Below are 27,861 nucleotides of genomic sequence, written 5' to 3'. Positions count from 1 at the left end.
TGAATAAAATAGAAGCATTGTATAATATCAACCCAAATTTTACAATAATGTATTATAAATATTACATAAAAAAGACTTCTTCTCTGGTACAAAGGGAGAGCCAAACATTGTTACATAGATTTTCTGCACCTATAACCCCTGCAATGTGGCAGGGACAACTGTATTGTTCATAAGGGGCCTCAATACTGCCTGTGGTTGTGGTTTTCATCAAAAGATTCTCATTTCCCTGCCAGACTGGATGCTCCTGGAAGGCTTATGGTAACTGAGACTGTTTTACATCTATCAGCACAAGTCCACCATCTTATTCAGTGCTATACCAATCAGAATACCAAAGAATAACTTTAGAGAGCTGGAAAAAAATAGCAACAAAATTCAACAAAAGGTCAAGAATATCAAAGGGATAAATGAAAAAATGAGAAGGATGAAGCCTAATATTACCAGATCTCAAAATATACTATGAATCCATAATCCTCAAAACACTTTGGTATCAGCTAGGCAATAGAATGGCTGGTCAATGCAGCAGGTTAGGTACACAAAATACAGAAGCCAATGAGCATAGTTTCCTAGTGTTTGATAAGCCTAAAGATTACAGCTATTGAGACAAGAACTCACTATTCAATGAAAAGTTTTGGGAAAACTGGGAGGTAGTTTGGCAGAAACTAGGTGCAGACCAAGCTCTCATACCATGTACTAAAATAAACCCAAAAGAAGCACATGATTTGGACATAAATGGTACCATCATAAGCAAATTTTGAAGTGTGGATGCAATTACCTGTCAGATCTATGGATAAAGGAAGAATCTGGATTATTCTGATTATATAAAATTAAAAAGCTTTTGTGCAAACAAAACCAATGAGGCTAAAATTTGAAGAAAACTGGGAAAAAATCTGTAGCAAATTTATCTCATAAAAGTCTTATTTCTAAGATATATAGGGAACTGAATAAAATTTAGAATTAGAGCCAATGCCCCAATTGATAGTCAAAGGATAGTTTTCAGAGGAAGAAATCCAAGTTATCAATAGACACATAAAAAATGCTCTAAGTCACTAATAGTTAGAGAAATGCAAATCAAAACAATTCTGAGGTACTACCTCACACCCATCAAATCATCTAAGATGACAGAAAAGAAAGCATGTATGGGAAAACAGGTACGCTAATTCACCGTGGGTGGAGCCAGGAACTAACCCAACCATTCCGGGAAACAATTTGGAGCTGTGCTGAACAGGCTGTTAAAGTGTGCACATACTTTGACCCAGTAACACTGCTGCTCGGAGTAAGGCGGCAGAGAAATCAACAAAAAAGGAAAAGGACCCATAGGTACAAAAATATTTATAGCTGCTTCTTTTGTGGTAACAAAGAATTGGAAATTGAGGGGATACCCAACAACTGGCAGATGGATGGGCAAGTTACGGTATAAAAAGTGATGAAATTCTATTGTACTGTCAGAAATGATGAAGGAGATGGTTTCTGGAATACCTGGGAAGACCTGTATGAATTGATGCAGAGGAGAGTGAGCTGGACCAGGAGAACAATATATATAGAAACAGAAAGGCTATAAAGATAATCAGCTGTGAAAGACTTGGTAATTCTGGTCAATCCAATGATCCACCATAATTCCAAAGAACTCACATTAAATTTTAGCAGCAACATGATGTAGGGGAATAAACACTAAATTTGGAGTCAGGGGATGGGGTTTCAAATCTCAACTCAGTCACCTATTCTCTGTATAGCCTTGGTCCTCAGTTTCCCCTGTCAAATAAGGGGATTGGACTAGCTGACCTCTGAGATCCCATTTTGTAGAGCTATGAGTTTATGAATTCATGATCTTTTTTAAAAAATTAATTTTTAGTTTTCAATACTCACTTTTGTAAGATTTTGAGTTCTAAATGTTCCCCCCTCCCCTCCCCACTCCTCATGACAGCATGCAACTTGATATAGGGTCTACATGTACAATCGTATTTAACATATTTCCACATTAGTCATGTGAAAGAAGAATCAGAACAAAAGAGGAAAACCATGAGAAAGACAAAACAAAAGAAAAGGAGAGAAAATAGCCTGCTTCAATCTGTATTCGGACTCCGTAATTCTTTCTGTGACTATGGATAGCATTTTTCATCAGGAGTCTTCTGGAGTTAGTCAGATCTTTACATTGCTGAGAGGAGCCAAGTCAGTCCTCACACACTGTGGCTGTTACTGTGTACAGTGTTCTCCTGGTTCTGCTCACTTCACTCTGCATCAGTTCATGCAAGTCTTCCCAGGTTTTTCTGAACCTGTGATCTAGAAATTCTCTACAAATGTGAGAAAAAAAGGAGAAGGAATCATTAGCAGGCCTGGAGAATTCACCCAGCTACTCCTCTGTCTACTCTCAGATATCTTGTATGCAGCTACTTACACGTTGCCTCCTCAATTAAGATGTGAGGGCAGGGATTCTGGGTTTTTGATTTCTTTGTATCTCCTGTGCTTAGTACATTGCCTGGCACATAATAAATGTTTCATAAATAGATGCTGCCTGATGGGACTGGCTCCAGCCCAGACTACTGTTGTGTGACTGTGGTTCTCTCCCAGGACCCCTGGGCTTGACCACAGGTGTGGCTGGACATCTGGTCTGCCTCTTGAATCTTCCTGATTCCAATCCTCATCCCCAAAGATCAGCAAGTCAGCCCCTTGGTTCCAGGTTGGACTCCACACTGCCTCCTGATCACCTCAGACAAGAGAGATCCAGAGCAGAGAAGATTCCAGGAGGGGACAGACTCTGGTGGGAGCCTTGCAGTAGATGAGTGTGGAGGGACAGGGGGAAAGTACTCAGAATAAGGGGGCCCAGGCACCAAGAGTTTAGCCCTAGCAGAAACCAAGTACATTCCTAGACGATGGCACCTACAACGATGGGCTACAGGTCAGGGGCTAGTGACCTGGCATCTAGGTGAGGGGCTTGAGAAGTGAAAGGGGGAAAGGAAAAGGGGGGGAGAAACCAAGTCACCTTCTCCCACTCTAGCCCGATGTTCAGTCTTATGTTAATGACTTCCCTCCTCTCCCCCTTCAGGCTTCCTGTCCCCCTCTCCTTTTCATTTCTCACCTTTGTTGGCAGTTAGCAAGCATAAATTACTTTTTAAAAATATCTCCATTTCACAGAGGATCAAGACAGGGGGGAGAGAAGGTCCCAGATGACCCAGGGGTGGAGGCTCAAAGTGGTCTGAAAAGAGAAGAGGGAACTGGGGGGGAGGGGCAGAAGGGAAGGAAGGACCTGAGAACTTCAGGAAAGTCTCCCACAGACCCCAAGTGACAACATCCTCTGACCCAGTCCTCAGAGCACCTGTGTGGGTCATGTATGAGGGTGTGAATATGTGCCTCAGTTGGCTTGGAGGATGGGAAGGAGAGGGGGTAGGAGCATGGGCTGTCTAGGGAAAGGTATGGGGCTCCTGAGCTCTGGCATGGGCAAGGTCTCCCTCAGGGTGTTCAGTGTTAGATGCACGCCTTTCCCTTTGAGTGTGTTTGTGTGTGCCTATGTGTGTGTCAGCGTCTGAGTGTGACAGTGGTCCTGACTCTGGGGTCATCACGTTGGGTGTGATCACTGAGTGTGTTTTTCAGTGTAGGAGGTGGGGAAGTGGCACACCTTCGGTGGGTAACAGTGTCTCAATAGGGGTGTGAGTCAGTATGGCCAGATGCTGTTGGTGTACTGGGAAGGTGGGGAGGAGCTGGGACTAGTGTCTCAGTGTGTCTCAGCGTGTGTGTGTATGTATGTGTGTATGTGTGTGCGTGTGCCTGTCTGCGTGTGTCCCCGTGGCGCTGCGCCGGAGGACACGGGGCGGTCATAGACACAGTCCAGGCTGGAGCCCGGGTAAGAGACAGACACGCAGCAGCAGCGGCGGCCGCCGGGGTACTGGTGACAACAGGAGAGGCAGCTGACGGGAGTCGGACCGGAGCTCGCAGGCAGTTGGTCCAGTCCCGCGTTTGCTCGTCAGTCCAAGAGCCAGGTGAGTGCTCCCTCCTCACCTGCCCCAGCAGCCCCGGAACACAGAGAAGAGCGCACCCCCATGATCTCCCCAGGAGACCCCAGAAGCCCCTGACCTTGTATTTATCTCAGTTCCTCAGGCGGTTAAGTCCAGCCCAGGACAGTATCCTTCCAAATTAGGGGCAAGACTCCCAACCCCTCCAAACACCAAACCGCCCCTATCCCGACACTCGATTGGGAAGAGACCCCCCCAACTACTGCCCGGGACAGAACCCCCCAACAGACATGCCCTCCCCTCTGCAAACTATGACTTGTGTGCCCCTGAGCTGGCCCTCCCCTGAGACCTCCCAAGCTTCTCTCCCACTGCAGCCCAAGAGACTGTCCTCTAAAAAAGACCTCTCCCCAGAAGGGAGTCTTCCCCTCCACAAGGTCATCTCCATAGACCCCCAGACAAATGCAAACACATAAGTCCTTGCCAGTAGGATGGCCCACAGCACATAACCTTGTCTAGGGTTCTGGTTCTCCCCCACCCCAAACTCACCCACCTCCATCCCCAGGGTCCAGTTCCTTGTCTCACGCCCTTGCTGTAGGTGAGCTGACCAGCTGAAACTACTTAGACTCAATCTAGGCTGCCAGCCAGCCCCAAGGGTCCTGTCCTCCTGAAGGGGCTTCCTTCCAGAACAGCCAGCTGAGCTTGGGGTCCACTCCCAGGGCACTCCCTTCCGTCTAGTCCTCTCATTACACTGACATTTCCCTCCGAATTGACCCCTCCTCTTTGTCCTCTCCAGTCTATCTGGCCCCCTCTTCACACTGACCTTCCCCGGCCCTGCTCACTCTCCATGACCCTTCCCCTGTGTTCAGTCCCTTTCTTCATGCGGACCCTTCCCCTGTGTCTTCCCTACTGTCCTTGACCCTTTCCCTTTGTCCAACCTTCCTATCACTGACCTCTCCCCTCTATCTGGCCTTCTCCTCACATTTACCCTGCCCTGTGTCCAGCCCCCACCTCACACCAGGACCTCCCTGATCATCCACCAACCCTCTTAGGGGACCTTCTGGCCTTCAGCACCCCTGGCCATGGCTGGTGCTCGTGGGGAGAAGGTCACCATGCAAGAGCATATGGCCATCAACGTGAGCCCAGGCCCCATCCGCCCCATCCGCCAGATCTCCGACTACTTCCCCCACTTCTACCCCTTTGCTCCTGCCCTGCTCCGGCCTCGGCCAGCCCCTCTACCTGCACTCCCCAACGAGCCAACTCCAGAGTCAGTCTTGGGCAGCCCAATGGACGAAGCCCAGACCCCAACCACAAAGGCTGGAGTCTCTCAGCTTCCCCAGTGCCTGGAGGAGGAACAGGATGGAGACTCAGATGAGACCAGTGAGTTCTCAGGCCCTGGGGTCTACCAGGGGGTGGGAAAGGGAAGAGACAGGGGGAGGAAGCCACAGCACTCTGCCCTCCCTCACCCTTGTCTGCCTGAGCAACACCTGGCAAGAAGCTCCCTCCGTAGCCAGGTGCCTAGCCCAGGAAGGGGGTGGGGGTAGGGGAGAGGCAGATGACAGCACCTTGAACAGGTCAGTCTCACTTTTCTAACATATGTACAACCCATGAACTCACCTGTGCTGGAGTTCATAGACAAATGGACGCAGGCAAGCACATGCACACACACACACACACACACACACAGAGCTGCTCCCATCTGGAGCTGCATCAGGGCTGCGGAAGAAAGAAGGTGACCCTACCTTGGGCCCTTGATTCATTTGGGTCCAACTAGTTCCATTGGGGAGGGGGCGATGTCAGCAGAGCCAAGGCTGGAGGTCACATGGATGTGAGGAGCTAAATCAGAGGAAGATCCTGGGGACCCCTACCCCCATCTCTGCTGCCCTTCCAACTAAGAACCACGTAGGAAACAGGGCTCCCCCCTGCCCCCGGGGCAGGTAAGCCCATCGGGCTCTTGGTAAGTTATCATCGATTTCTGGTAGCCTTTCATGTTCTGATGAACGTCAAAGGCTGACACTTCCCTCAGCTCCCAGTCAGTCAGTAAACATTTATATAAGTGCCTACTATGTGGCCGGCACCATGCTAACAGACACCAGAGTTCTGAGGGAGAGCTGAGGATCCAATAAACGAGATAACGCAGTTACCCACAGCCCAGCTACAGACAGGATAGAGAAGCAACTATGCACAGAGGCAGAGCACTGGACTGGGGAGAACTGCAGAAGGTGGGGCTTTAGCCGGGACTCCAAGGAGGTAAGAGAGCCCGGGCCTCATGGACTATTCGCTTTCCCTCCCTAGCTGCTCTGGGCTCCCTTGAATTCACCCTCCTCTTGGACCAGCAGAACTGTGTCCTGCACTGCACGATCCATCGGGCCAAGGTGAGAGGTTGGGGCTGGGGGACCTAATACTGCAGCAACTCCCCCTCGTTCTTCCCATCCCTGAAGGCTGCCATCTCTCTGTCCAGGGGCTGAAACCCTTGGACTCAGGCTCCATTGACACCTTTGTGAAGGCAAATCTGTTGCCAGGGATAAGCAAGGTAAATGTCAGGGAAGGACTGGGAGGGTGGGGCTTAGGGCTGGGGAAGGGCGGAGCCAGAGGGGGACACCCCACCGCACCCCAAGGGCTTCATCCTCGAGGAGAGGGAGCTAAGAACCAGAAAGGGGACAGACACACCGGAGTGAGTGGCAGTGCCAGGTCCTCTGGGTCTGGTGGAGGGCACAGAGCTGGGTGGGTGGAGAACCTAGGACTAGGGGACTGGATTTTTTCCCAGCTGTCTTCTCTACCATCCTGCCCTTGCCTGCAAGGAATTTATAGGATGTCAGGGAGACAAGCCTGGTGAACCACGAAGGTCCCTTCTAACAAAAATTCCAGTCACCTGCCTTAGAGCACTTTTCAGGGCACTGAAATTGCCCTGAAATTGCCTGAGATTAGAGAGGATAGTTAGTGCCACAGTGGATAGAGCACTGGTCAGAGTCAGGAAGGCTCATCTTCCTGAGTTCAAATTTAGCCTCAGACACTTTCTAGCTGTGTGACCCTGGGCAAGTCAATTAATCCTGTTTGCCTCAGTGTCCTCATCTGTCAAATGAACTAGAGAAGGAAACAGCCAACTACTCTAGCATTAAATTTAAATTAAAAAGATGCTTTCTCCTTGGAAGGAAAGCTCTGGCAAAGCTGGACAGCACACTAAAACAGAGATGTCACCTTGTTGACAAAGGTCCCTTGTAGGCAGAGCTATGGTTTTCCCAGTAGCAACGTGTGGTTGGGAGAGCTGGACTATAAGGAAAGCTGAGCAGCACAGAATCAATGCTTTTGAGAGTCCCTTGGACAGCAAGGAGATCAAATCCATCAATGCTTAAATTCATTAAGACTACCCATTGGAAGGACAAATACTGAAGCTGAAGCTGAAATACTCCAGCCACATAATGTGAAGATGGTACTTATTGGAAAAGCCCCTGATATTGGGAAAGATTGAAGGCAAAAGGAAAAGGGGATGGCAGAGGGTGAGGTGGATGCAGCGTGTCATGGAAACAATGAGCATGAACTTTGGAAGACAGGGCAGGACAGAAGGGCCTGGTGTGCTATGGGGTCACACCATGGGGCCACAAAGTCAGACATGACTGAACAACATGACAAGGTTGAGATTCTTGTGCGCTGCAGTGATCAGGGAAGGATTCCTGAAGGAGGTGGAGTTTGAAGTGGGCTGTGAAGGATGAGTAGGACTTTGTGGAGGAGGGAAAAGGGTGCTCCAGGTGGAGGTCACAGCATACACAAAGGCCTGTGGACAGGATGAAGTGTATTGAATGTGGGAAGAACAATGATGAGGTGAGTGAATTAGGAAAGCAGTAGCAGCTAAGGTTGGATGGGGAGGTTGGGACCTAGAATGCTAGAGGAAGGATTTTGGTTTTATCCTATTGGTAAGAGGGAGCCTTTATAGGTTCTTGGGCAAGGATATGACCTAACAATAAGAATAATCTCACATTTAAATAGCGTTTCTAAATTTTAAAATTTAGAAAGGTAGGTAGAAAGTACGTTATTACCCCCATTTTGCATATGAGGAAACTGAGACTTTGAGAGGCAGAATTGGACCCAGGTCCTCTGCTCCAAGCTTGGACCCTTTCCACTGTGCCACAGTGTTTGAGGAAGATGGGCAGGGGGAAGGGGATAAAGAAGGGACCAGAGCAGAAAGAGCAGTTAGGAGACTGTTATGATTGATCTGACAAGACAGCACTGATGGGGGCCCCACGTGGTGATCAGACAAGACACCACTGATGGGGGCCCCACGTGGGGATCAGACAAGACACCATTGATGGGGGCCCCACGTGGTGATCAGACAAGACACACACTGGTCCTGGTCTTGGTGATGGTCATGAGCATTATAGTGGGAGGAGCATCACAAAGAAGGGAACAGATTGCAGATAGATTTCAGAGGGCAGAACAGCAGGTCGTTGGTGTGGGGAGTGAATGTGCCCAGCTGACCTTTCCAGACAGGAGATAGCAGAAGTCCCCACTGAACCACAGAAAGGGTGCCTTGCTACACACAGGCTAAGGATATTTATCGCCCAAGGCCTCCCATGCACCAGCCCAGAGGGCCAGTACAATGCAGTAGCAGGGTGGGGAGCCTCCTAACCCTCCTGAGCTCAGCCATCCTGCCTCCTGACTCCCAGGCAAGTCAGCTGCGCACCCGAACAGTGCGGGGCAGCCGGGGACCACACTGGGACGAAACACTTACCTACCATGGCTTCACCTGCCAGGATGCCGGATGCAAGACTCTTCGGTGAGCCCCCTGTCACGTATTCTCTGCCTGGGGGCCCTAGTCCAGGGCTGCTGTGCCTCTCTGGGTCGTTTAACATTTGGAGGGTGCCAGGGAGCCCTCAGGCCAGCTGTTACTTATCTTTCAGTCTTTCTGCTTGAGTGGCCTGCATCTCCCAGGTACAACTTTCTTAGATGGTGCCCCCTTACACTGAAACATGGTGGGCAACTAAGCTATAATACATTCATGCCAACCAAAGATGGTGCGCGAGCCTAGCCATCAGGGATGGGTGGGAGAGATGTGACTAAAAGAGAAGGTGGGCTGATCCTGGGGGCAGCCTGGGGCCTCCAATGTTGAGGAGAACCCCCAAGTCATGCTCCACAAGAAGCCAGTGTCTGTAAAGTGCTAGGTAAGCACCAGCGATCATTACTGGCCCACCATGGATCCAGCTGTTGTCCCTCAGCATTGCAGGGTTGTGAGCCTCCCACAGGGCTCACTGCCATGGAGTGTCATGGGGAGGGGATGCTGCAGAGGCCACAAAAAGGCTTTGGCAGCAATGATTAAGGGATGGAAACCTGAGGACACCGGGTCCCTGCCCTCATGGGGCTTTGGCCAGCCTGAGAGCCCCTAAGACAGGAAAGCCCCCCTCCCAACTGCAGAAAAGGGTACACTGGATTTAAGTAGGAGGCAAGCCCTCCTGTGCACCCAAGAGGGCACCGTGAAATGCCAGGATTAGCCAGGGGCCAAGGTAGCTACTCTCCCCAAAGCTGTAACTTGGGTGAGGCAATCAGAACGCTTCTCCAGGGTGCAGTGAACAGAGAGTACTGGCAACATTTTTAGGAAGCCCCTCCTGCCCCAAAGCAGCTTCCTAGCTGCCCCTGACCCTCTCAGGGCTCCTGGGGCTCTGCTCTTCCTCAGCTCCCTGCCAACTGCAGAACTGAAAACAATGCTATGCCCTTGCTCCAGGTGGCAGAATTCCCCCCTTGCCCTGAGAATCCTGGGAGCTGAGGAGATGGGAGAGATAGGGAACACAGATGGGGGACATCAGGATAGAGATGGGTGAGGAGACAAGTGTGGAGATGGGGGTGGGGGTGGGAACTGGGCAGAGGAAGGGTCCATAGCCCTGGAGAGGGGCTAGAGACTGGGCAGATGCTAGATAAAGCTGAGCAGTGACAGGCCCCGGGATCTGGGACCAGGCTGTGTGTGTGTGAGGAGGCCCGCCTGCGAAGGCGGGCAGAACCTCTGGGCGAGGTGCGAGTGGCCCTGAAGAAGCTGGTGCCCAACCTGACCCGGAGCTTCAACATCTGCCTGGAGAAGAGGCGTCTGGTGAGATGGGCAGGGGCAGGGGACATCAGAGATGGGGACAGGGTGATGGGCCCAGGGCTGACATGCCCCTCCCCTCTGTTTTCAGACCAGAAGACCCAGGAGCCTGGACACTGCCCGAGGCATGTCCCTGTATGAGGAGGTGGGTTCACTGGGGCTGGAGCTCCCCCATCCATTTCACAAAATCCTGTCATTCTGGGGTTCTGTGAGCGCAAGGCCCCCCATCAGCTAATTCTATTTTGGGCAGAAGCTTTGGGGCCTTCCAGCTGCCTCCCTCATGCTAATTACTTGGATGTAGTCTGTCCTCTGATGAATCTCTTGGCTGCACCCAGAGGGACAGCTGGGGGAGGGCAGGATGGAGAGAGGGGATGAGGGCACCCGAGGATAGGGACCCCACGAGACCCAAACAGTTCCAGGGCTAGGACGCCAATATCAGCAAGGAATAAATAGTTGTCAGGGCTGGTGCAGTGGAAGGGGTGAGCGGGCATGAAGGTCAGGTCCTGTATTCTCTGGGGTGGGCTGTGAGGAATGGGGAAAGCAGGGGCAAAGAAAGGAGGGGGCCAGGCCTCTTAGAGAGCTGCTAGGCCTTAGGGAGCAGACAGGAGGAATGTGGGGGCTGCCCTCCAGGCCCACAATAAACCACCTCATGTCACAGCTCCAGGCCCTTCTGATGGGCAGACCCAGTCTGTGAGCCACACCAGGAAACAAGGTGCCCGTCCAGATATCCTCAGCTTGGGTTCTAGAGACTTTGGGTAGGGTACCCTGATCCTGACCAGAGCTTAAACTAAAGGCAATAGAATTTTAACACTTAGAACAGGAGATGTCAGAGCTGGGAGGGCCTTAGAACAGGGAAGGTCAGGGCTGGGGGGGCCCTTAGAAAAGGGAATGCTAAATCTGTTGGTAAAGGGGGGAAACTAAAGCCCAGAGAAGGGACACTGGCTAGGTCACACAGGGATTTACAAAGCACCTGACTGTCCTGACCTCTATCCACTGGGCCACTGGCTTTAGGCAGCTCTCTGGAGGTCCCATCTCCTAGCCCTGCTGTGGCCTGGCCCTAGACTCCTCTACAACCCCCTACCCCCCCCAGACACACACACCCCATTTGGTGTGAGGCTTCACAAGTACAATTCAGCCAATTTGGCTCCATCAACATTTAAAGAGTCCCTGTGTTGGGGTAACTCGTATCTGAAGCCCCTGCGTCAGCTACTCTGGATTGTCCCACTGGGGACCCAGTGACAGGCCTCCTGCCCACACTGGCCCTGCAGGAGGTGGTGGAAGCAGCTGGAGAGGAGCGGGGCCGGATCCTGCTGTCGCTCTGCTATAGTTCCCAGCGGGGAGGCCTGCTGGTTGGGGTCTTACGCTGCGCCCACCTTGCCCCTATGGATGCCAATGGATATTCGGACCCTTTTGTGCGCATGTGAGTGGGTGGGGGGGTTGGGAGGTGGGTTACCAGGATCCAAACTTCCCCTGACCTGCAGCCAGGACCCTCCCCATCAGCTGGGCACACCTGCCCAGTTGGCAGTCAGAAATACCCCCCACCCCCACCCCAAAACTCTCATCCCTCAGCTTCCTCCAACCAAACATGGGTAAGAAGTCCAAATACAAGACAACAGTGCGGAAGAAGACTCTGAACCCCGAGTTCAATGAGGTGAGTGGGGAGGTAGGTCTGGCACCAGGCTCCTGCCCAGGTCATGCCCGCAGGGCCCTTGAATGACAAGACCATGTCCACAGGAATTCTTTTATGCGGGGCAGAGGGAGGAGCTTGCCCAGAAGACCCTGCTGGTGTCCGTGTGGGACTATGACCTGGGAACAGCTGACGACTTCATTGGTGAGGGCCAGGGAGGGGCTGTGGAGGGGAGGCCTGGGTGTGGAGAGGGCTGGGGCCTTGGTTGAGTGGGGTGCACACTCCCACCAGGTGGGCTTCAGCTGAGCATCAACTCCACTGGGGAGAAGCTTCGGCACTGGAGCGAGTGTCTGGCCCGCAGTGACTGGCGCCTGGAGCTGTGGCACCGGCTGGATGGAGCCCCTCCCCAACTTGGCGACTAGGAGGGCAGTGGGCCTGGAAGGAGCCCCTGCACATGCTCTGTGGGGGCGCAAAGCAGGCAGGGACAGTCTGACCACAAATGCTCTGCTTTTCCCTCCTTTCTCTCTGCTCCCTCAATAAACATGTTGAGTGCAGGGCTGTGCTGCGCCCATTTCTCAGATTCTGGGCCGGTAGAATGCTGCCCTTCACCAGCAGGGGTGACCTGGCCCCATTACTCCCCCCTGGGAGGACAGAGCAAGGGACCTTAGGCCTACTTCTAGGACAGGGGTCTCCAGGAGCATAATAGGCAGTCAAAATCTGATCCTGGTCCCTGACTTCCACTTCCAGCCCCTCCCTCCGAGTCCCAGGACCAGTGTCCTCCTCTGGCCTCTCCCAGAGGCTGGCCTGAGGCCTACCTACTGCAGCCCAACAAGCACATGTGGGTAAATAGAAACTCAGCAGCAGCCCGAGGGCAGCCCTGACTTTATTCACACAAAGTAGCACAAGAAAGAGGAAAGGGGTGGCAGGCTCCAGCCTAGGCCGCCTGGCGCGCTGAGTAGCCCTGTGCAAAACGCTGCATTCGATCCTCAAGCTCTGGGCGAAAGTGGCGGATCAGGCCCTGCTCCAAAGGGAATAGAAGGAGGTCAGGGGCAAAGTCCACCTGAAGGGCCCCTGCTCACACTTGGGGCCCATTTCCTCCATTCCCTGGGTCCCCCTACCAGCTCGGGGCCATTTCTTTCATTTCCTCCATTCCTTGTCCTAGTGGGCTCACAGTACCTGCACAGGCCAAGCAGCCCCGTCACCCAGGGCACAGATGGTATGGCCCTCAATTTGTTTGCTGATCTCCCAGAGGGCATCAATCTCAGACACACGGGCATCCCCCTTGACGAATCGCCCCATCACTTTGTTCATCCAGTCCACACCTGAAATGACCAGCAAGAAGGGGTTTCTGGCTTCCCCCTTGAGGCCAGGCTGGGGCCTGCACCAGACTCCCTCCCAAACCCTCTCCACCTGGGCTCGGGGTGCTCACCCTCTCGACAAGGCGTGCACTGGCCACAACTTTCATGTTTGTAGAACTCGATGAGGCGGGCAATAGCTTTCACGATGTCTGTCTAAGGGGAGCAGGAGGAGTCACTACTGAGGTGGGGAAAGAGGGAGTGGGGGAGGGGATGCTGGGACACCCACCCCCCCCCCCGGGGTTGTAGCAGCAGGAGTCTGAGGAGGTCTGGCAGAGGCAGGTGGGGGTGGAGGGGTGGGGTGGAGCGTCCTTACCGAGCGGTCCATGACGATGACGGCAGCAGTACCCAGCCCTGACTGAACCTGGATCAGCGCATCGAAGTCCATCAGGACGGTCTCACACACAGACTTGGGGATTAGAGGTGTAGACGAGCCACCGGGGATCACCGCCAGGAGGTTGTCCCAACCACCGATCACACCCCCTGCAGGCCACAGAACTCATCACTTCTTGGTCCCCCGACTCTGTCACACCCTGAACTCCCTACCCACCCTCCGGCCCTCACCTGCATGCTTCTCTATCAGCTCCTTGAGTGGCACCGACATCTCCTCCTCTACGGTGCAAGGGTGGTTGACATGGCCAGAGATATTAAAGAGCTTGGTGCCTGAATTCCGCTCTCGGCCAAAGCTGGCAAACCAGGACCCGCCACGGCGGCAGATGGTGGGGGATACAGCTACTGTCTCCACGTTGGCCACAGTGGTGGGGCAGCCGAAAACGCCTGTCAGAAGGAGGGGGTGAGGAGGGAGGTCTGAGCAGGGGCCCTTGGCCCCAGCACTACCCCTCCAGGCCACAGGAAATTGCCATTGAAAGCCTGCCCCCCAGCCTGCTCCCTCCCAGACCTCTCTACCCTGGTGATGCTCAATGAGAGTATCCACTGACACCCTGGGGTCAAGGATCCCTGGGGAGAGCTTGGACAAGTATTCCCATCTCTGTCATACAGGGCCCCCATCCTGAACCTACAGAAGCGGGCTAAGAGCTGGCCAGAGCCCAAAGACACCCCAAGCCCACAATGGGCCAGCCCTCACACTCTGTGCCTCTGAGATGGCCTCCCGGGAGAGCATGAGGTCACGTACCCACATCAGCAGGAAATGGTGGTTTGAGGCGAGGCTTGCCCTGCTTTCCCTCAATGGACTCGATGAGCGCTGTCTCCTCCCCACAGATGTAGGCTCCAGCCCCCCGAACCACAAACACATCAAAGTCGTAGCCAGAGCCACAGGCATTCCTGCCAATCAGCCCAGCCTCGTAGGCCTCCCTGATGGCCACCTGCAGGGGAGGGGTCGGGAGAGGACTGTGAGGAGGATTGGAGGAGAAGGGTCAGGAGGAGAGGGCTATGAGGAAGGGTTGGACGAGAAAGCTTTGGGAGAGTCAGAAGTCAGAGGGTGAAGGTTCTGGGAGGGTCAGGGGAGAGATGATCGGTAGGGGCTGGCAAGAGAAGGCCATCTGTCAGCATGGCTCTGGGGGACCCTAAGGTACCCACTATGGATCCAAGCCTGGTCTCACTCACCTGCAGGTTGGAGGCTTCATTGTAGAACTCGCCCCGGATGTAGATGTAGGCAGCCCGGGCACCCATGGCCCGGCCCCCAACAAGGCAGCCCTCAACTAGCTTGTGAGGGTCATGCCTTATGATCTCCCGGTCTTTGCAGGTCCCTGGTTCCCCTTCGTCTGCATTCACCACCAGGTATTTTGGCCTGAGGAATGCAGGGGATCCATCAGCCAGTGGAGCTATGCCTTCTCTGACATCATTCTCATTTCCCAACCCTTCCCTGGCACCAGCAAGCTCTTTTGAGACCTCGAGTGTCCAGTCTCCATTTCACTCCACACAACCCTGATCCCCACTACGTTCACTGACCACCAACCACCTCAGCCCTTGTCTGAAAACCATCTCAGGTAGAGGAGGAGCAGGCCCCGGGGCTCCAGGCAGTGGGGAAGAGGGGCTTCTGCCACCATGAAGGGCACAGCCACACATCTCTCCCCATCCTGGCACAGACTAAAGACCCCCACCCAGGGAATCCTCAGAACAGTCCTAGGAGGAAGGGAAGGCAGGGCATAGGTTATCACTGTTCCATGTTACAGAGGAGAAAGCAGGCCAGGGACTCACCCTTGCTGCTGCCGCCACCACCACCTTTATCCTCCTCTTTCTCCCCTTTCCCCTTCTCCCCCGTCCCACTGTCCCCCACTCCTCCCACCTGCCGTCTGATGGCTTGTTCATGAAGCTCCACTTGAGACCGGTGGGGAAGCCAGCGCCACCACGACCCCGAAGTCCAGAGGTCTTGACCTCATTCAGAATCCAGTCGGGTCCCTTCAGCAGGATCTCCTTCGTCTTGTACCAGTCGCCCCGACTCAGGGCCCCCTTCAGCCTGCGGGTGGAGGGGGTTGGACATGGAAGAGATGAGACTGGGGGGATAATCCCATGCCCTGCCCGCAGTAGGGATAAGACCCCCTCAGTACCTCCAGTCATGGCGGCCGTAGAGGTTGGTGAAGATACGGTCCTCGTCCTTCAGGGACCCGAATGTCGTCTTCTTGGGGGGTGCCTGTGGAGGAGGGGGGCTCAGGAGCCCTGGACCCATGAGCCTGAGCCTCACTCCTGGAGATCCAGAGAAGCGGGGGCCCCAGGCCAACTCAGGGGCCAGGCTTTTGTCCTTTAGAGATGACTAGGTGCAGGGCAGACGCCCGATGCACAGGTCGCTGCTGGACAGGCAGCTCTCACCCACCCCCCACCCCAGCTCTGCAGACACAGAGTCCCCCAGTCCTGAGCGTGAGGAGCACCCCAGTCACAAAGGCCAGGCCTCTGACTCGCAGCACCCCCCATCTGCCTCCTCTCCCTCTTCCTCCCTCAAAGTGGGCAAAGATTTTTAAGCAGCCAACAAAAGACTCAGTCTCTGAGGGGACGTGGCTCAAGGTCACAAAGGTCATGGGGGGGGGTCTGTCCCTTCCTCCCTGCCACATCCTGGCCAAGCCCTGAACCTAACGGGCCTCAGTTTCCTCATCTGTAAAATGAGGGCGTTGGCCAAGGTGACCTCCAAGGTCCCTTCCAGGTGTGAGACTCACTCTACAGACGGGATGCATTTCATCACCACGTCCATTTTGCAGAAGGGGAAACTGAGGCTGAGCGTCCCAGCATCACACGCACTGCGGCTGCCCCAGGGTCCCGCAGAAGCAGGGGGTACCGCCCAGGTGGGGAGGTGGGGACAAAGGGGGCTGGGCCTCCAGCCCCGGCCCCGCCCCCTGGCAGCGCCAAGCCCCGCCCCTCCCGGGCCCTCTCGTCCTGCGGCCCCGCCCCTCCCGGGCCCTCTCGTCCTGCGGCCCCGCCCCCTCCGCGGACTTACCGTCCCCGCCTCCTGGAAGGTGAGCCGGGCCAGGCCCCTGGAGGACAGCGATCCCCGCAGGAGCCGCTGCACCGCCAGCATTGTGCGGGCCGGGGAGGGGGCCGCGGGCGGCGGGAGGAGGACCGAGGCTTCGCGGCGCCGCTGCCTCGTCGGGCGCGGACCTTCCCTCTGTCACCTTCGCTCCGCGGACGGGCAGAAGCCGGAGCCGAGGCGCAGGAGTTTCACGTCATGCGCCGCGCCGCACGCTGGCGTCTCGGAGCCGCGAGGCCCCGCCGTCGCGCCTCTCCGGCCTGGTGCCTTCTGGGAATCGTAGTCTCACCTTCCTGGGCGCCAGCTGGGAGCCTCTCACGCCTGCGCTCTGAGGCTCTCTTCTACTCCGCTCCCAGCGGCCGCTAGGGGCGTCTACCCTTTAGCGAAGAGAGCGAGGAGGTTGGAGTCAAGGTTATGCTGCCCGAGCGACTGGGGAGAGCCGCGGGACCTCGCTGGACCTCAGTTTTCATCTGCACCCCCCACGCGCCTCAGAAGTGCCAGCAATCGCCCATCCTATTTCCTTGGCTGTCCGGGCACGCGGGGAGATGGACACGGGGTGGGCGGGGCGCCCTGCGGCCCAGCACGTGGTCCTCCCTCCAGCCTCGGCGTCCCCTGCAGCGCATGCGCGCTTGCCTCCACCCTGCCGTCCTCGTCCTCGAGCGCGCCCCTCCTCCTCCCGTCACCTGCCCGCGGGCTCTGCTCAGCAGCATGGATGGAGCACCTGCCATGGGTAGCAGCACCCACCCTGCTCTGCCCTGAGGATGCAGCCACCGGACAACCCACCCCGCCCTCGAGGACCTACGTTCTTGGGAGGGGGGCAGAAAGGGCAGGCAGGCGGACAGGTGAATGTAATGGAAGGTACGATGAGAGCAAGGAGAGGTCCGGACAACGAGCTCTACGAATGGAAGAGAGAGCAAAAAATAGTAATAGTGATAACAGAGGAAAACAAGGAGAATTGAGGAGGAGCACCGAGCGCTTTTGTTACTGCCTCAAGTCATTTGCGCTTAAAAGCAATCCCTAGGTACCTGAAGTTCCCGGTTCCGCCTACAGTTCTTGGTGCTCTTTGTACGTTGAGATATGTGTAGGTTTCTTTGCTGATAAATTCATCCAGAAAGAAGGAAAAACTTTAAAAATTCAAGTTGGTCTCAGTTCTTTAATTCCTGTTAAGGTCCCGAGTTCTGGAGTAAGGAGCGGATCCCCAAAGCATTACCCAGGAATCTAGGAGGACACATGCCTGTCTTTGCAGTTGAGAAGGACATCCTGACGATCCCCCTTTCGGACAGTCTCCATAGCTACTCCAGCCTGCGTCTGTCGTTGTGGTTTCATGACGTGTTGTGGCAGAGCCATCTCAAAGAATTCAGTCAGACCGCCTCTAATTCAAGTGTAGGCATTTATTGAGGTTGGTGCCTCTCACGAAGCGGGACAAGTTCCAAGAGGAACGAGCCACTTAGGAAGACAACACAGGCACCTTTATAGTGTATTATACAGCTGATTACGTTATTATATTATCATATTAGTTACATAATTAATACATTATTACATATCAAGGGAAATTATGAATATTAAAAAGGCAAGAGGGGTTCATTAAGGGATTAGGTAATAGGGGAAGGGTCCCTTCTGTGGTTCAGTGGTCAAACATCCTGGTCACACTGCTTTCTGATTGGCTAGCTGTCCAGGGCTTTCTACACTAATTTAAATCTCCCGGGCTCCCTACACTAACTTTCCCTCCCTGGGCTTCGCTTGGAATCTTACCTCAAGATCTAAGTCTTTGTTGGTCCTCAGGCGTCCCTGGTCCCTCCTGTGGGGGAGGGGAATAACTAGACAGAACACCCGAGTTGGCAGCAGTTCTCTCTTTAATGGCTACATCACTCTCCCCGGGATCCCCCCAATGCCCCAGTATATCTTTAGGCACCCAAGCTCCTCCCATGTTCCTCCCCGTAGGCGGAGCCTATCCTGTTACTGAGGCATTCCCAGTACCTCGTAGCTTACTAGACCATCTAGCATGCCACGTAAGCAGGTTAGCACCTCCAGGTGTCTCAACTTTCCATACAGGAGGCCACGGTCCAGAGCTGGGCCCTAACAGCTAGCTATTGTGGTCCTGTCTGGTCAAGATGGATAGTTAGGTGTTGTGGTCCCGTCTTGGGCTAAATGGATGCTGTGATTGCGCTTGAGTATAAGGACATCCGTGTTCAAATATGGGAATTGGATCTGGAGGCAGTGGCTAGCTGGAGCATGGAGTCTGGGGGCCTGTGGTGTGGTTAAAACCAGATTGTGTGGACAAACAGTACATGCCACCTGTTGTTCAGTTGGAATATTAGGGCTGGGAGCAGCTTTGTTAGGATTCCATCATCCATCTCTAAAGACTCAGTCAACTTTAGATCAGTTGAGACTCAAAGGCACACATTACACAATGGCCAGATTGGAGCAGTTTTTCTCGTTTTTCCTCATGATAGCCCTGAACTGATCCTTCTGGGTTGTCTCTAGCTTTATTAGGGCCAAGCAGATGAACTCTTTTTGGGGAGTTCTGGCCAATCAATAAGGAAAGAGGATGGCATCAGTCAGATGGTCAGACTGTATTCTCCCATAGATCAAATTGTATATTTGAATGTGACAAGTTCCACAGTAATCAAGTATGTACACTAGGAGTGAGAATGTCACAAACTTCTAGTTTTCTCAACCCACTACATTCCATCACTCTGTGATCTCATCCTGCATGGTGACAACTTAGCAAGCAACAACTCACTGCGTGCCAGTCGGCACAAATCAAACACTGTACACAAAATACCTTATCATACAGTGACATCACACAGGAACACACACACGCAAATCACTTAACCTCTGTGTCCTGTGACTACTTGTAGATCAGGTGCCGATCAGTACTGGTAGAGAGAGTTTCCAGTGCAGGAGTTCCCTATACCAGCAGAATCACAGATTCCATCAAAAACAGGCAAAGCTTTGGAGGCAGTGCAGCAAAGGTTCGATCATGAATCCTGAATTCAAATCCCTGCTTTGCCACCTACTAGCTGTGGGACCCTGGACAAGTCATTCACTTCCCTGAGCTTCAATTTCCTCATCTGTACATGACCTCTTTGGGCCCGTTGGCACTAAAACTATCAACCATTCCATCCCAGATGTTAACATTATAACAGCCCTTCATTCCTGTGGGAACAGACGTGCTTCCAAGTCCTCACTATTAAACATTTCTGCTGCCAGAGCATAGAATATCAAGAGCTCTATGGAGCCAGACCAGGATATAGGCTATAGGGAAAAGGGAGCTACCACAAGGGGCTGAAGCAGGGGAGTTGATCTCTGAAGAGATTATGAGTCTTTAATACTTAGGATACCTTTAATTCTTTCTTTTCTGTTCTCTCCCCTTTGCTTCCTAGATCCATGTACCTGAACCAAAAGAGGGTCTAAGGCATTGATAATCTTGAAAGAGGATACCAACAAATTACCAATCCATCTGTGTCCTATCCTATCCAATCCCATTTAATCAACATTTATATGTTTATCTTCTGTGCGCCAGGCAGGCAGCAAGGTGGTACAGTGGATAGAGCACCTGTCCTGGAGTCAGGAAGACTCATCTTCCTGAATTCAAAGCTGGCCTCAGACGCATACCAACTGTGTGACCCTAGGCGAGTCCCTTAACCCTATTTGCCTCAGTTTCCTCATCTGTAAAATGAGCTGGAGAAAGAAATGGCAAACCACTCCAGTATCTTTGCCATGAAAACCCAGATGGGTCACAAAGAGTCAAGACACAATTGAAATAACAACCAAAACATGTTCCAATGCTTTAGAACATAAACTACCTCTTTTGTTCTTACTATGCCTTGAGATCATGGGATAAATCCTGACTGGTCTAATGGGGAGGGATACCTTATAAATGGATTTGGGAGGGGTTGTTACCCTAAGCCAAGAAAATTCCTGGGGTGGAATGGGGGGCAGGGAGGGCCAGTCCTGCTATAGCAGAGAGCCTGGTGTTCCAAGGCACAGAGTTGTGCTCTATCTTACCCTCATGCCACGGTCTGTATAGAGACACAAGATGACAAACATCCAGCCCATCTCTTGCCATTACCCTGCATCTTGGTCCTCGTCACTGTCTCCTAAGTGACTGCTAGAGCTCCTTCCCCAGTGGCCTCCCCGCCTCAGGTCTCCCCCAACCCCAGGCCATCCCATGCACTGCTGCACTGCACAGCGGCTTTCAGCCTCCTGCTCATCCAGCGCCAATGGTTCTCTAATGCCCTGGTGAAGGTGATACAAACTCCTGTTTGACTCTTCAAGCCCCCCATAAGCTAGCTCCAAAGCACCTTCTCAGTCTCTCCTGTCTTTGGGATCCAGCTATGTGGCCATCTCTCTTTTCCCCATCTCCCCTTGCTGTGCCTTGGCATGGGCCATCTCAGGGGCCTGGGGTGCTCCCCTTCCCCTCATGCTGTCCTTTTGTTCCTTCATCACCTTCCACATGATGGTGCTGGCCCCCTCCCAACCTGCCTCACCTTTAATTGTCTTATGTTTGTTTGCATTTGGCCTTTTCTCTTTTCATTTGCATTATTCTATACATATTTTTGTATGTTTTTGTGGCCTGTCCCTTTGGAATCTCAGGCCATTGAGAGCTGGGATTGTTTCTGTCTTTGGGTTTATGTTGAGTGCTCTGCTCAGTGATAGGCTCATAGCAAGTGCTCACTAAATGCTTGTAGATGGATGGGTGGATTGAAAATGAAAAATATATTCACGTCCTTGACATCCTGTGAGGGCAAGGCAGGCTTTTTCCAGGTGGTCTGAACATTCGTTGCCCAAGTATCTGTGTTTCTCATCCTCTGAGGACTGAGCATCCTTCACATGATGCCCGCAGTGGTGTATACTGGAATGCAATGGTACCTGTACTGTCCTCCCTGCCAGCAATGTCCTCCCTCCTCATTTCCACCTCTTGCCTTCTTTCATGTCCCAGCTAAAAGCTCACCTTCTACAGGAAGTCTTCTCCAACCCCTCTTCATTCTGGTGCCTTTCTCCTGTGGGCTAGTTCCTATTTTTCTTACCTATAGCTCATTTGTATGTATTTGTTTGTCTGCTGTTTTCCCCGTTATATTGTGAGCTCTTCAAGGCCAGGTACTGCCTTTCCCTTTCCTTTGTATCTCCAGTACTTGTGTCTGGTACACAGTAGGTGCTTCATAAATACTTATTGATCGGCTGATAGAAAACCTGTAATATTGCTCCTGCAATCAACTCAACATTCTTTGACATTGCAATGACTGCAGTCATCCACAGGTGTACTTCCTTTGTGACTGCTGGAGGAGAAATGAGGCTGGTGACCTGCACAGCCCTCCCTCACTCAAAGCAAAGTCAAGTGCAAGTCATATCATCTTTTCTCTGATGGCATGGTCTTCTTCGGCAACAGAGGACAAACGTAATCCTTTGTGAGTATTGTCCATGACTCTCATGAATGCACCAGGTGTTTGTACTTCAAAGTTTCTATAAAGCTCTGAACTTGTCATCACAAAATGCTTGTTGACTAACTGATTGTGAATGTTACATCCCAAAGAGTTGGATGTCAGTTCTTTGGGGCAGCGATTGTTTAAAATGTGTCTCTGCATCTTCAGCCTGTTACAATGCCCACACAAAGCAGGAACTCAGCGGTTGAACTTGAATTTGAAAAACACAGGCATTGATACCGAGGTCCCAGAGGCACAGGTGCCACCCTTGGTGCATCAGTTGGTTGTTGTCCTTTGTCTTCAAAGAGGACCAAAATGACATCACCATTGTAATGTGTGTGTCTGACTGGCTGATCAGACCAATAAGAGCTCGGAATGCTCTACCACAGGTTGGCACAGATAGTCCTTGTAAATATTTGGGGTAGATGTCCCAAATTTGCATATCCTACGTTTACTTTGTGTTGTCTCAATTCAGCTTTGCTCAAAGAGCACAGCACCTTTTCTTATGTGGGCATGCCATGCTGTGCAGTCCTGTACCAGTGTCTCCCATGTTGCACCGTCAAATCCAAAGTTCTTGAGAGAGACCATGAGAGTATCCTTGTATTGTTTCTTCTGGCCACCATGTGATTGCCTGCCCCATGCAAGTTCTCCATAAAATAGTCTTTTTGGCAAGTGTACATTTTGCATTCAAACAATGTGGCCAGCCCATTGGAGTTGCGCTCTCTGAAACATAGTTTGAACACTTGGCAGTTCAGTTCAAGCAAGGACTTCAGTGTCTGATACCTTACCCTGCCAAGTGATCCTCAGAATCTTCCTAAGACAGTTCATCAGTTCATCAGATGGTGCATCAGTTACTACCCACAACAAACACCATCCAGACAGTGGCAGCTGACCATCCCCAGCCAGCAGTGCCAATTCAGCACATTCCCAGATCATAGAGACAATCTAATTAGGTTTATGTTCATGTGTCAGCAGGTCAAGGACTTAAGCTTTCTTCCATGTAGGAAGTGTCTCAGTAGTCACTTGCAAGCCACCTATCAAACAGTACCAGGCACATGCTTCATAAATGCCTCACCGTCTGTTGAAACCTTTTGGGTCTCACTTTGGTTAAGTGACCTGCACAGGGTCACACAACTAGAATCTAAGCCTGGGTCTTTCTGACTCCAAGTTCAGCCAGCTCAGGCTTTTCTCAGTATATTTGTCATTCACTTACATTTGACTGACCTCCTCTCTTCTTCTGCGTTGCCCTCCCACTTCTGGCTGCCAGAGAAAAGTAGGAAGTGTGAAGATGAACTGTCCCAGGACATTTATCATGAAAGCAGTAGCTAAGGTTCACCCCTAAAGGGAGTTTTTAAACCTAGATGTGACAAAGAATTGGTCAAAATAGCCAATATGTCTGCAGTACTGTAAGGTTAACAAAATGCTTGACACACATCTCCTGGGATCCTTACAGCAAGTCACAGATGTTAGCAATGAGCTTGACACCAAATCTCAGTATCGAGGTAATCTTTATTGAGAGAGTCCAGAGAATGGACCCTCCTGGCCAGAAGCAGGCTCTGATCCTCTTTGGGAGGAGAGAGCACTGAGTACAGAAGCAAGAAGGCTTTGAAGCAGTTAACTTGGCACAATTCCTCCCTTCAGATACCAGATTGGTCTGGTTTCTTCCAGGTTACAAACTCCTTTATACTCTCCTCCCATGTTTCCCCTTGATATGTGTAAGCATGCAACCCCCACCTCATCATATATCCTATGTTCAAAAATGGTGGCAATCTCAGCCTTTAAGGTGGGTCGGTCAGTTAACATTAACAAAGCTTATTAAGCAGGAGAAGTTGCATTTTGTCCTAGTTGCCTAGTTAGCCCTGACTGGTGTGAGCTGGCTCGGCCTATATCTTGATTTTAAGGTTGAATTAAACCCACTAACTTTAATTTGATTGTCTGCAGGCACCTGCAAGGATATGGTTTCTTTGTCTTAAAAACACCTACAGGCGTTGAACCTGCAGCGGTGGAGACTTAACCCTTGTCTAACTCTTATAATTTCTACCCCTTTCTCTTTTAATAGAAATTAAGTCTCTATACTTTTTATTCTCATTGTCCTTCTTCAAACCATTTTAACTTATTTCACAGTCCTCCTCAGAGTGAGGGGTTTCCCGTGTTTCCACTAAGATCTCCTTATTTTCCTCCTTAAAATTTTGTTTTCACATTTTTTTTAATGCTCCCTTATTCTCTCATATAAATTCTTCCCTTCATCTATCTTTTCTTTAAATAGGAAGGTGGAGAGGCTGATTGACACATTGACAAATCACAAGGGGGTAGTCCCCTTCATAAATACAGAGAGACCTAAAAGAAAAAGGTGAATCAATGAATTGTCCATTTAGAAGTTTCATCTCATACAGCAACGGGGAGGTTGGGGGGGTCGGGCGGGCATCATCATCTGCTGCAGCTTTCTGATCTGGAGGTTCGTTCAAGCCATCTTCAATAGAGTATCCTCTTGTTATCCTGGTCAAATTGCAACTTTGACCAATTGTCCATGGTTTGTTCCCCCCATCAAGAGGATGAGACTTCACTAAGAAATTAACAACAGGTTCCCATATCTACATCAATACAGTAAGTGATCAATTTTTAACACAATACACAATACAAACATTTTCAACTTCCAGTCATGCTATACTTCTTTAAAACATTTACAAGATAGACTACAAACCATTCTCCTTTTAACATTAACCAACTGAGACAAGAATAATAGTAACTAAGTATGTACTTCACAAGCCCTCCATCTGTCTCCATGCTCTTACTAAGAATTAAAGGATCCTAATTAATTGTTGTTGGTCTAAAATCCTAAGTTTAATAGCTTTATCTTAGACTTACATCTTAACCTCAGATGTTCCCCTACAAACGTATTAGCTAATAGATCTGTTATTATGCTTACAAAAATTTTGATTATAGTAATTCGCCACTAAGAGTAGTGACATAGCTGGAGCAAGGCAACATTTCCTTAACTTCACATCAGTTCCAGGCAGCAGTTGTGTAGATTGTCAACTGGCACTTAGCCAGGCTTAAAGTTTGCCAGGTGTCAGTGGGGAAATTGAGTCAGGAGAATCCTACCTCAACTCAGGTGGAAAAGTCGTTCCCCCAACCTTCCCATGAGATCACCTTTTCTCAGTTCATGCCAGCGTCTCACAGGTTCACTGGCATCATTGATCAGTGGTTCGGGTAGCCTTTCCTTATATCCACCTCAGGAGTTAGACTCAGAAGGATAGTCAGTTAATAATCCCCTAAGATCTTAAAATAGCAAGCTCCAATAATCAGTTTCAGATATAACGATAGTTGAGGAATTTAAAGCAAGTCGTAAGTAGCTTGCATGCCTTTCTATATTCGTTCTAGTTCCTGAATAAATAGCAACATGAAATCAGATTTACTATTAAAATCTTAAGTTGCTGCTCTCATAGATTTACATCTGTTTCCCAAGCGTCTCTATCCCTTTCTAACCATGCTCAGTCTACAGAATGAGTTATACATATGATAAGTTCAAACACTAACTTCAACCTGTAAATTCAAATCAGAACATTTAACTTTCTGATCGATGCAAAATATTACCAGAGGTTACCTGCCTCTAAGAAACTTACACTGAAATTCTTTTTCCCAAACCGAAGGTGTTGTTACTGTTACTGTTAACTTTAAATTCCAACCTTAGTCTATGGGATAATGACTCCACTGTGCGTTTGTATTTTTGTTTCCTTTCCTTTTATCTTGTTAATCAGACTCAGGATTCAGGAGGGCAGCTAGGTGGTGCAGAGGATAGAACACCAGTGCAGGAGTCAGGAGGACCTGAATTCAAATCTCAGCTCAGAAACCTGACACTCACTAGCTGTGTGACCTTGGGCAAGTCACTTAACCCCTGTTGCCTCATCCTGGGTCATCTCCAGTCATCCTGATGAATCACTGGATCACTGGTCACTGGACCCAGATGGCCCAGGAGGAGAAAGTGAGGTTGGTGACCTGCACAGCCCTCCCTCACTCAAAACAAAGTCAAGTGCAAGTCATGTCATCATTTCTGTGATGACATGGTCTTCTTCAGCAACGAAGGACGAACACACACATACACACACACACACACACACATACACACACACACACACAGACTCAGGAATAGCACTGGCATTCCCCCAGATACTGATTTAATGCAGAAAACTATATACAGATTCAAACTCAAAACAAAACTAATTGTGGTCCTAAGAACTCTCAAATTTATATTTGTCCTGGTTTAAAACTCAGTTGTTAAAGTCCTTTCATTATTTAAGAACTACATAACCCAAACTACTTCTCTTCTTGACCTTAGAAACTAGAGGGAGTTAAATGTCTAACAACTTACATACCAAGAAAGTCATATCTCTTCCCTCCTCTTGCACAAAAAAACCCCCAAACAAACCCTGTTTCCTGATCCTAAAGTGATCATTTTTTAAAGACAGAAAAACCTCTTTTTTTGTAACTTTAAACACATTGTCTGACATTGGATACACTGATTTAATTTGAACGTAAACTACCAACTTTAGCTTCAAGACCTAATTAAATCTAAATTCAAAATTCTTAGCCCTTCTTTCTAGGCTGCCTTCTTGAGATTCTATTTTTCCACTTTTTTCAAACCTTCTGATCGCACAGTACCCATGCTCCTCTCATTTCTACCTGCTTAACCTTTCTTGCCTTTCCCTCTGGTGGGCTTTGATTAAAGTCCCTTTAAAACTGCATATAACTTATTTCTTCCTACTCCTGACTTGATGCTTTTCCTATATTCTCTTACTTGTTATTAAACTAAAAAGTAAAAATAACTTCTCTCTCCCTCCCTGAGCCTCTGCTCCTCTGAAACTGATCTGGGAGGGCTGAAGAAGGTAGGTAACACACGGCATTTCAAGGACAGTCCAGCTCAGCCTTTCTACTCTTGCTGACTGGCTGGCTAAATTTACAGCCTTACAAAATGCCAGATAAAACATAGACACAGACTTTCATTCACACAAAAACATCAACACAACATATACAGACAAGATATTTGACAAAGCATTTTCTTCCTCAGAAATTCCTTTCTGAACGTTCACATGTAAATTTAATAATTGACAAACCCAATACTCATCCAATCCAAATTTAGGTCAAAATACAGAGGGTGCCAGGATGGATTCCTTTGTCCATTCCTGGCAGCAATATTTTATCATTTTCTTTTTGCTTTTCCCCTTTGTCCTGGGAGGGTCCTCTGAACCTTCCAACACCCTTCCCAAAGGGTTATTAGAAGGAATGTTGTCCCCAGGGATTCCTCCCCTTCTCCATTATCTTTGAACCTGCTCCTCCCATGTCTGAATCTGACACTACATTCCCAGTCAGATCCCTATGACTGGAACCTCTGGAGGGCTCAAACCTCCGACCCTGTTCTGGTCAGGTCCTTGGTTCTATGGGAGTTATGACCAACAAAGGTTGTTTCTTACTTTTGCCCAGTATATTGACTCCTGTGGTCTGCCAGTGGCTTATTCTCTGGACTTCTCTCCCGTGGTCCAGGATTGAAGATTCAGTTGGGGAAAAGCTCAATACACAGAGACCATTGGAAATCCAAGGGGAGCATTTTTCCCCATGGTTTCTTACTTTATCCTTCCTTGAATTCTGTGATCTCAAGCCCCATGTTGGGAACCAAATGGTTAGAAATGTACCTGACACCAAATCTCAGTATCAAGGTAATTTTTATTGAGTAAGTCCAGAGGATGGACCCTCCTGGCCAGAAACAGGTTCTGATCCTCTTTGGGAGGAGAGAGCACTGAGTACAGAAGCAAGAAAGCTTTGAAGCAGTTAGCTTGGCACAGTTCCTCCCTCCAGACACCAGATTGGTCTGGCTTGTTCCAGGTTACAAACTCCCATATACTCCCCTCCCTTGTTTCCCTTTGATATGTGTTAGCATGTAACCCCCACCTCATTATACATTCTATGTTCAAAAATGGCAGCAATCTTGGCCTTACGGTGGGTCAGTTAACATTAATGAAGCTTATTAAGCAGGAG

The 27,861-nt window shown here is 50.6% G+C and overlaps 2 protein-coding genes across 2 annotated transcripts; one reads left to right on the top strand and one right to left on the bottom strand.

Moving 5' to 3' along the window:
- Nucleotides 1-3,498: 3,498 nt before the first annotated feature.
- On the top strand, nt 3,499-12,189 carry LOC140524654 (double C2-like domain-containing protein gamma). The gene is made up of 11 exons (XM_072639336.1): nt 3,499-3,971; nt 4,994-5,321; nt 6,237-6,316; nt 6,403-6,474; nt 8,603-8,712; nt 9,885-10,014; nt 10,100-10,153; nt 11,277-11,428; nt 11,578-11,659; nt 11,743-11,839; nt 11,927-12,189. The coding sequence occupies exons 2-11, from the start codon at nt 5,024-5,026 to the stop codon at nt 12,055-12,057; spliced, it is 1,206 nt and encodes a 401-aa protein (XP_072495437.1). The 5' UTR covers nt 3,499-3,971; nt 4,994-5,023; the 3' UTR covers nt 12,058-12,189.
- Nucleotides 12,190-12,478: 289 nt separating this feature from the next.
- Nucleotides 12,479-17,346, bottom strand: NDUFV1 (NADH:ubiquinone oxidoreductase core subunit V1). Its single transcript, XM_072639335.1, has 10 exons — nt 16,376-17,346; nt 15,498-15,580; nt 15,236-15,406; nt 14,554-14,737; nt 14,123-14,312; nt 13,555-13,767; nt 13,307-13,473; nt 13,065-13,146; nt 12,812-12,957; nt 12,479-12,653 (listed from the first exon to the last, which is right to left on the bottom strand). The coding sequence occupies exons 1-10, from the start codon at nt 16,454-16,456 to the stop codon at nt 12,570-12,572; spliced, it is 1,401 nt and encodes a 466-aa protein (XP_072495436.1). The 5' UTR covers nt 16,457-17,346; the 3' UTR covers nt 12,479-12,569.
- Nucleotides 17,347-27,861: the final 10,515 nt, after the last annotated feature.

Source organism: Notamacropus eugenii, chromosome 2 (assembly GCF_028372415.1).
Source record: "Notamacropus eugenii isolate mMacEug1 chromosome 2, mMacEug1.pri_v2, whole genome shotgun sequence".
NCBI classification, from domain to species: Eukaryota; Metazoa; Chordata; class Mammalia; order Diprotodontia; family Macropodidae; genus Notamacropus; species Notamacropus eugenii.
This window is presented reverse-complemented; position numbering and strand designations above follow the sequence as displayed.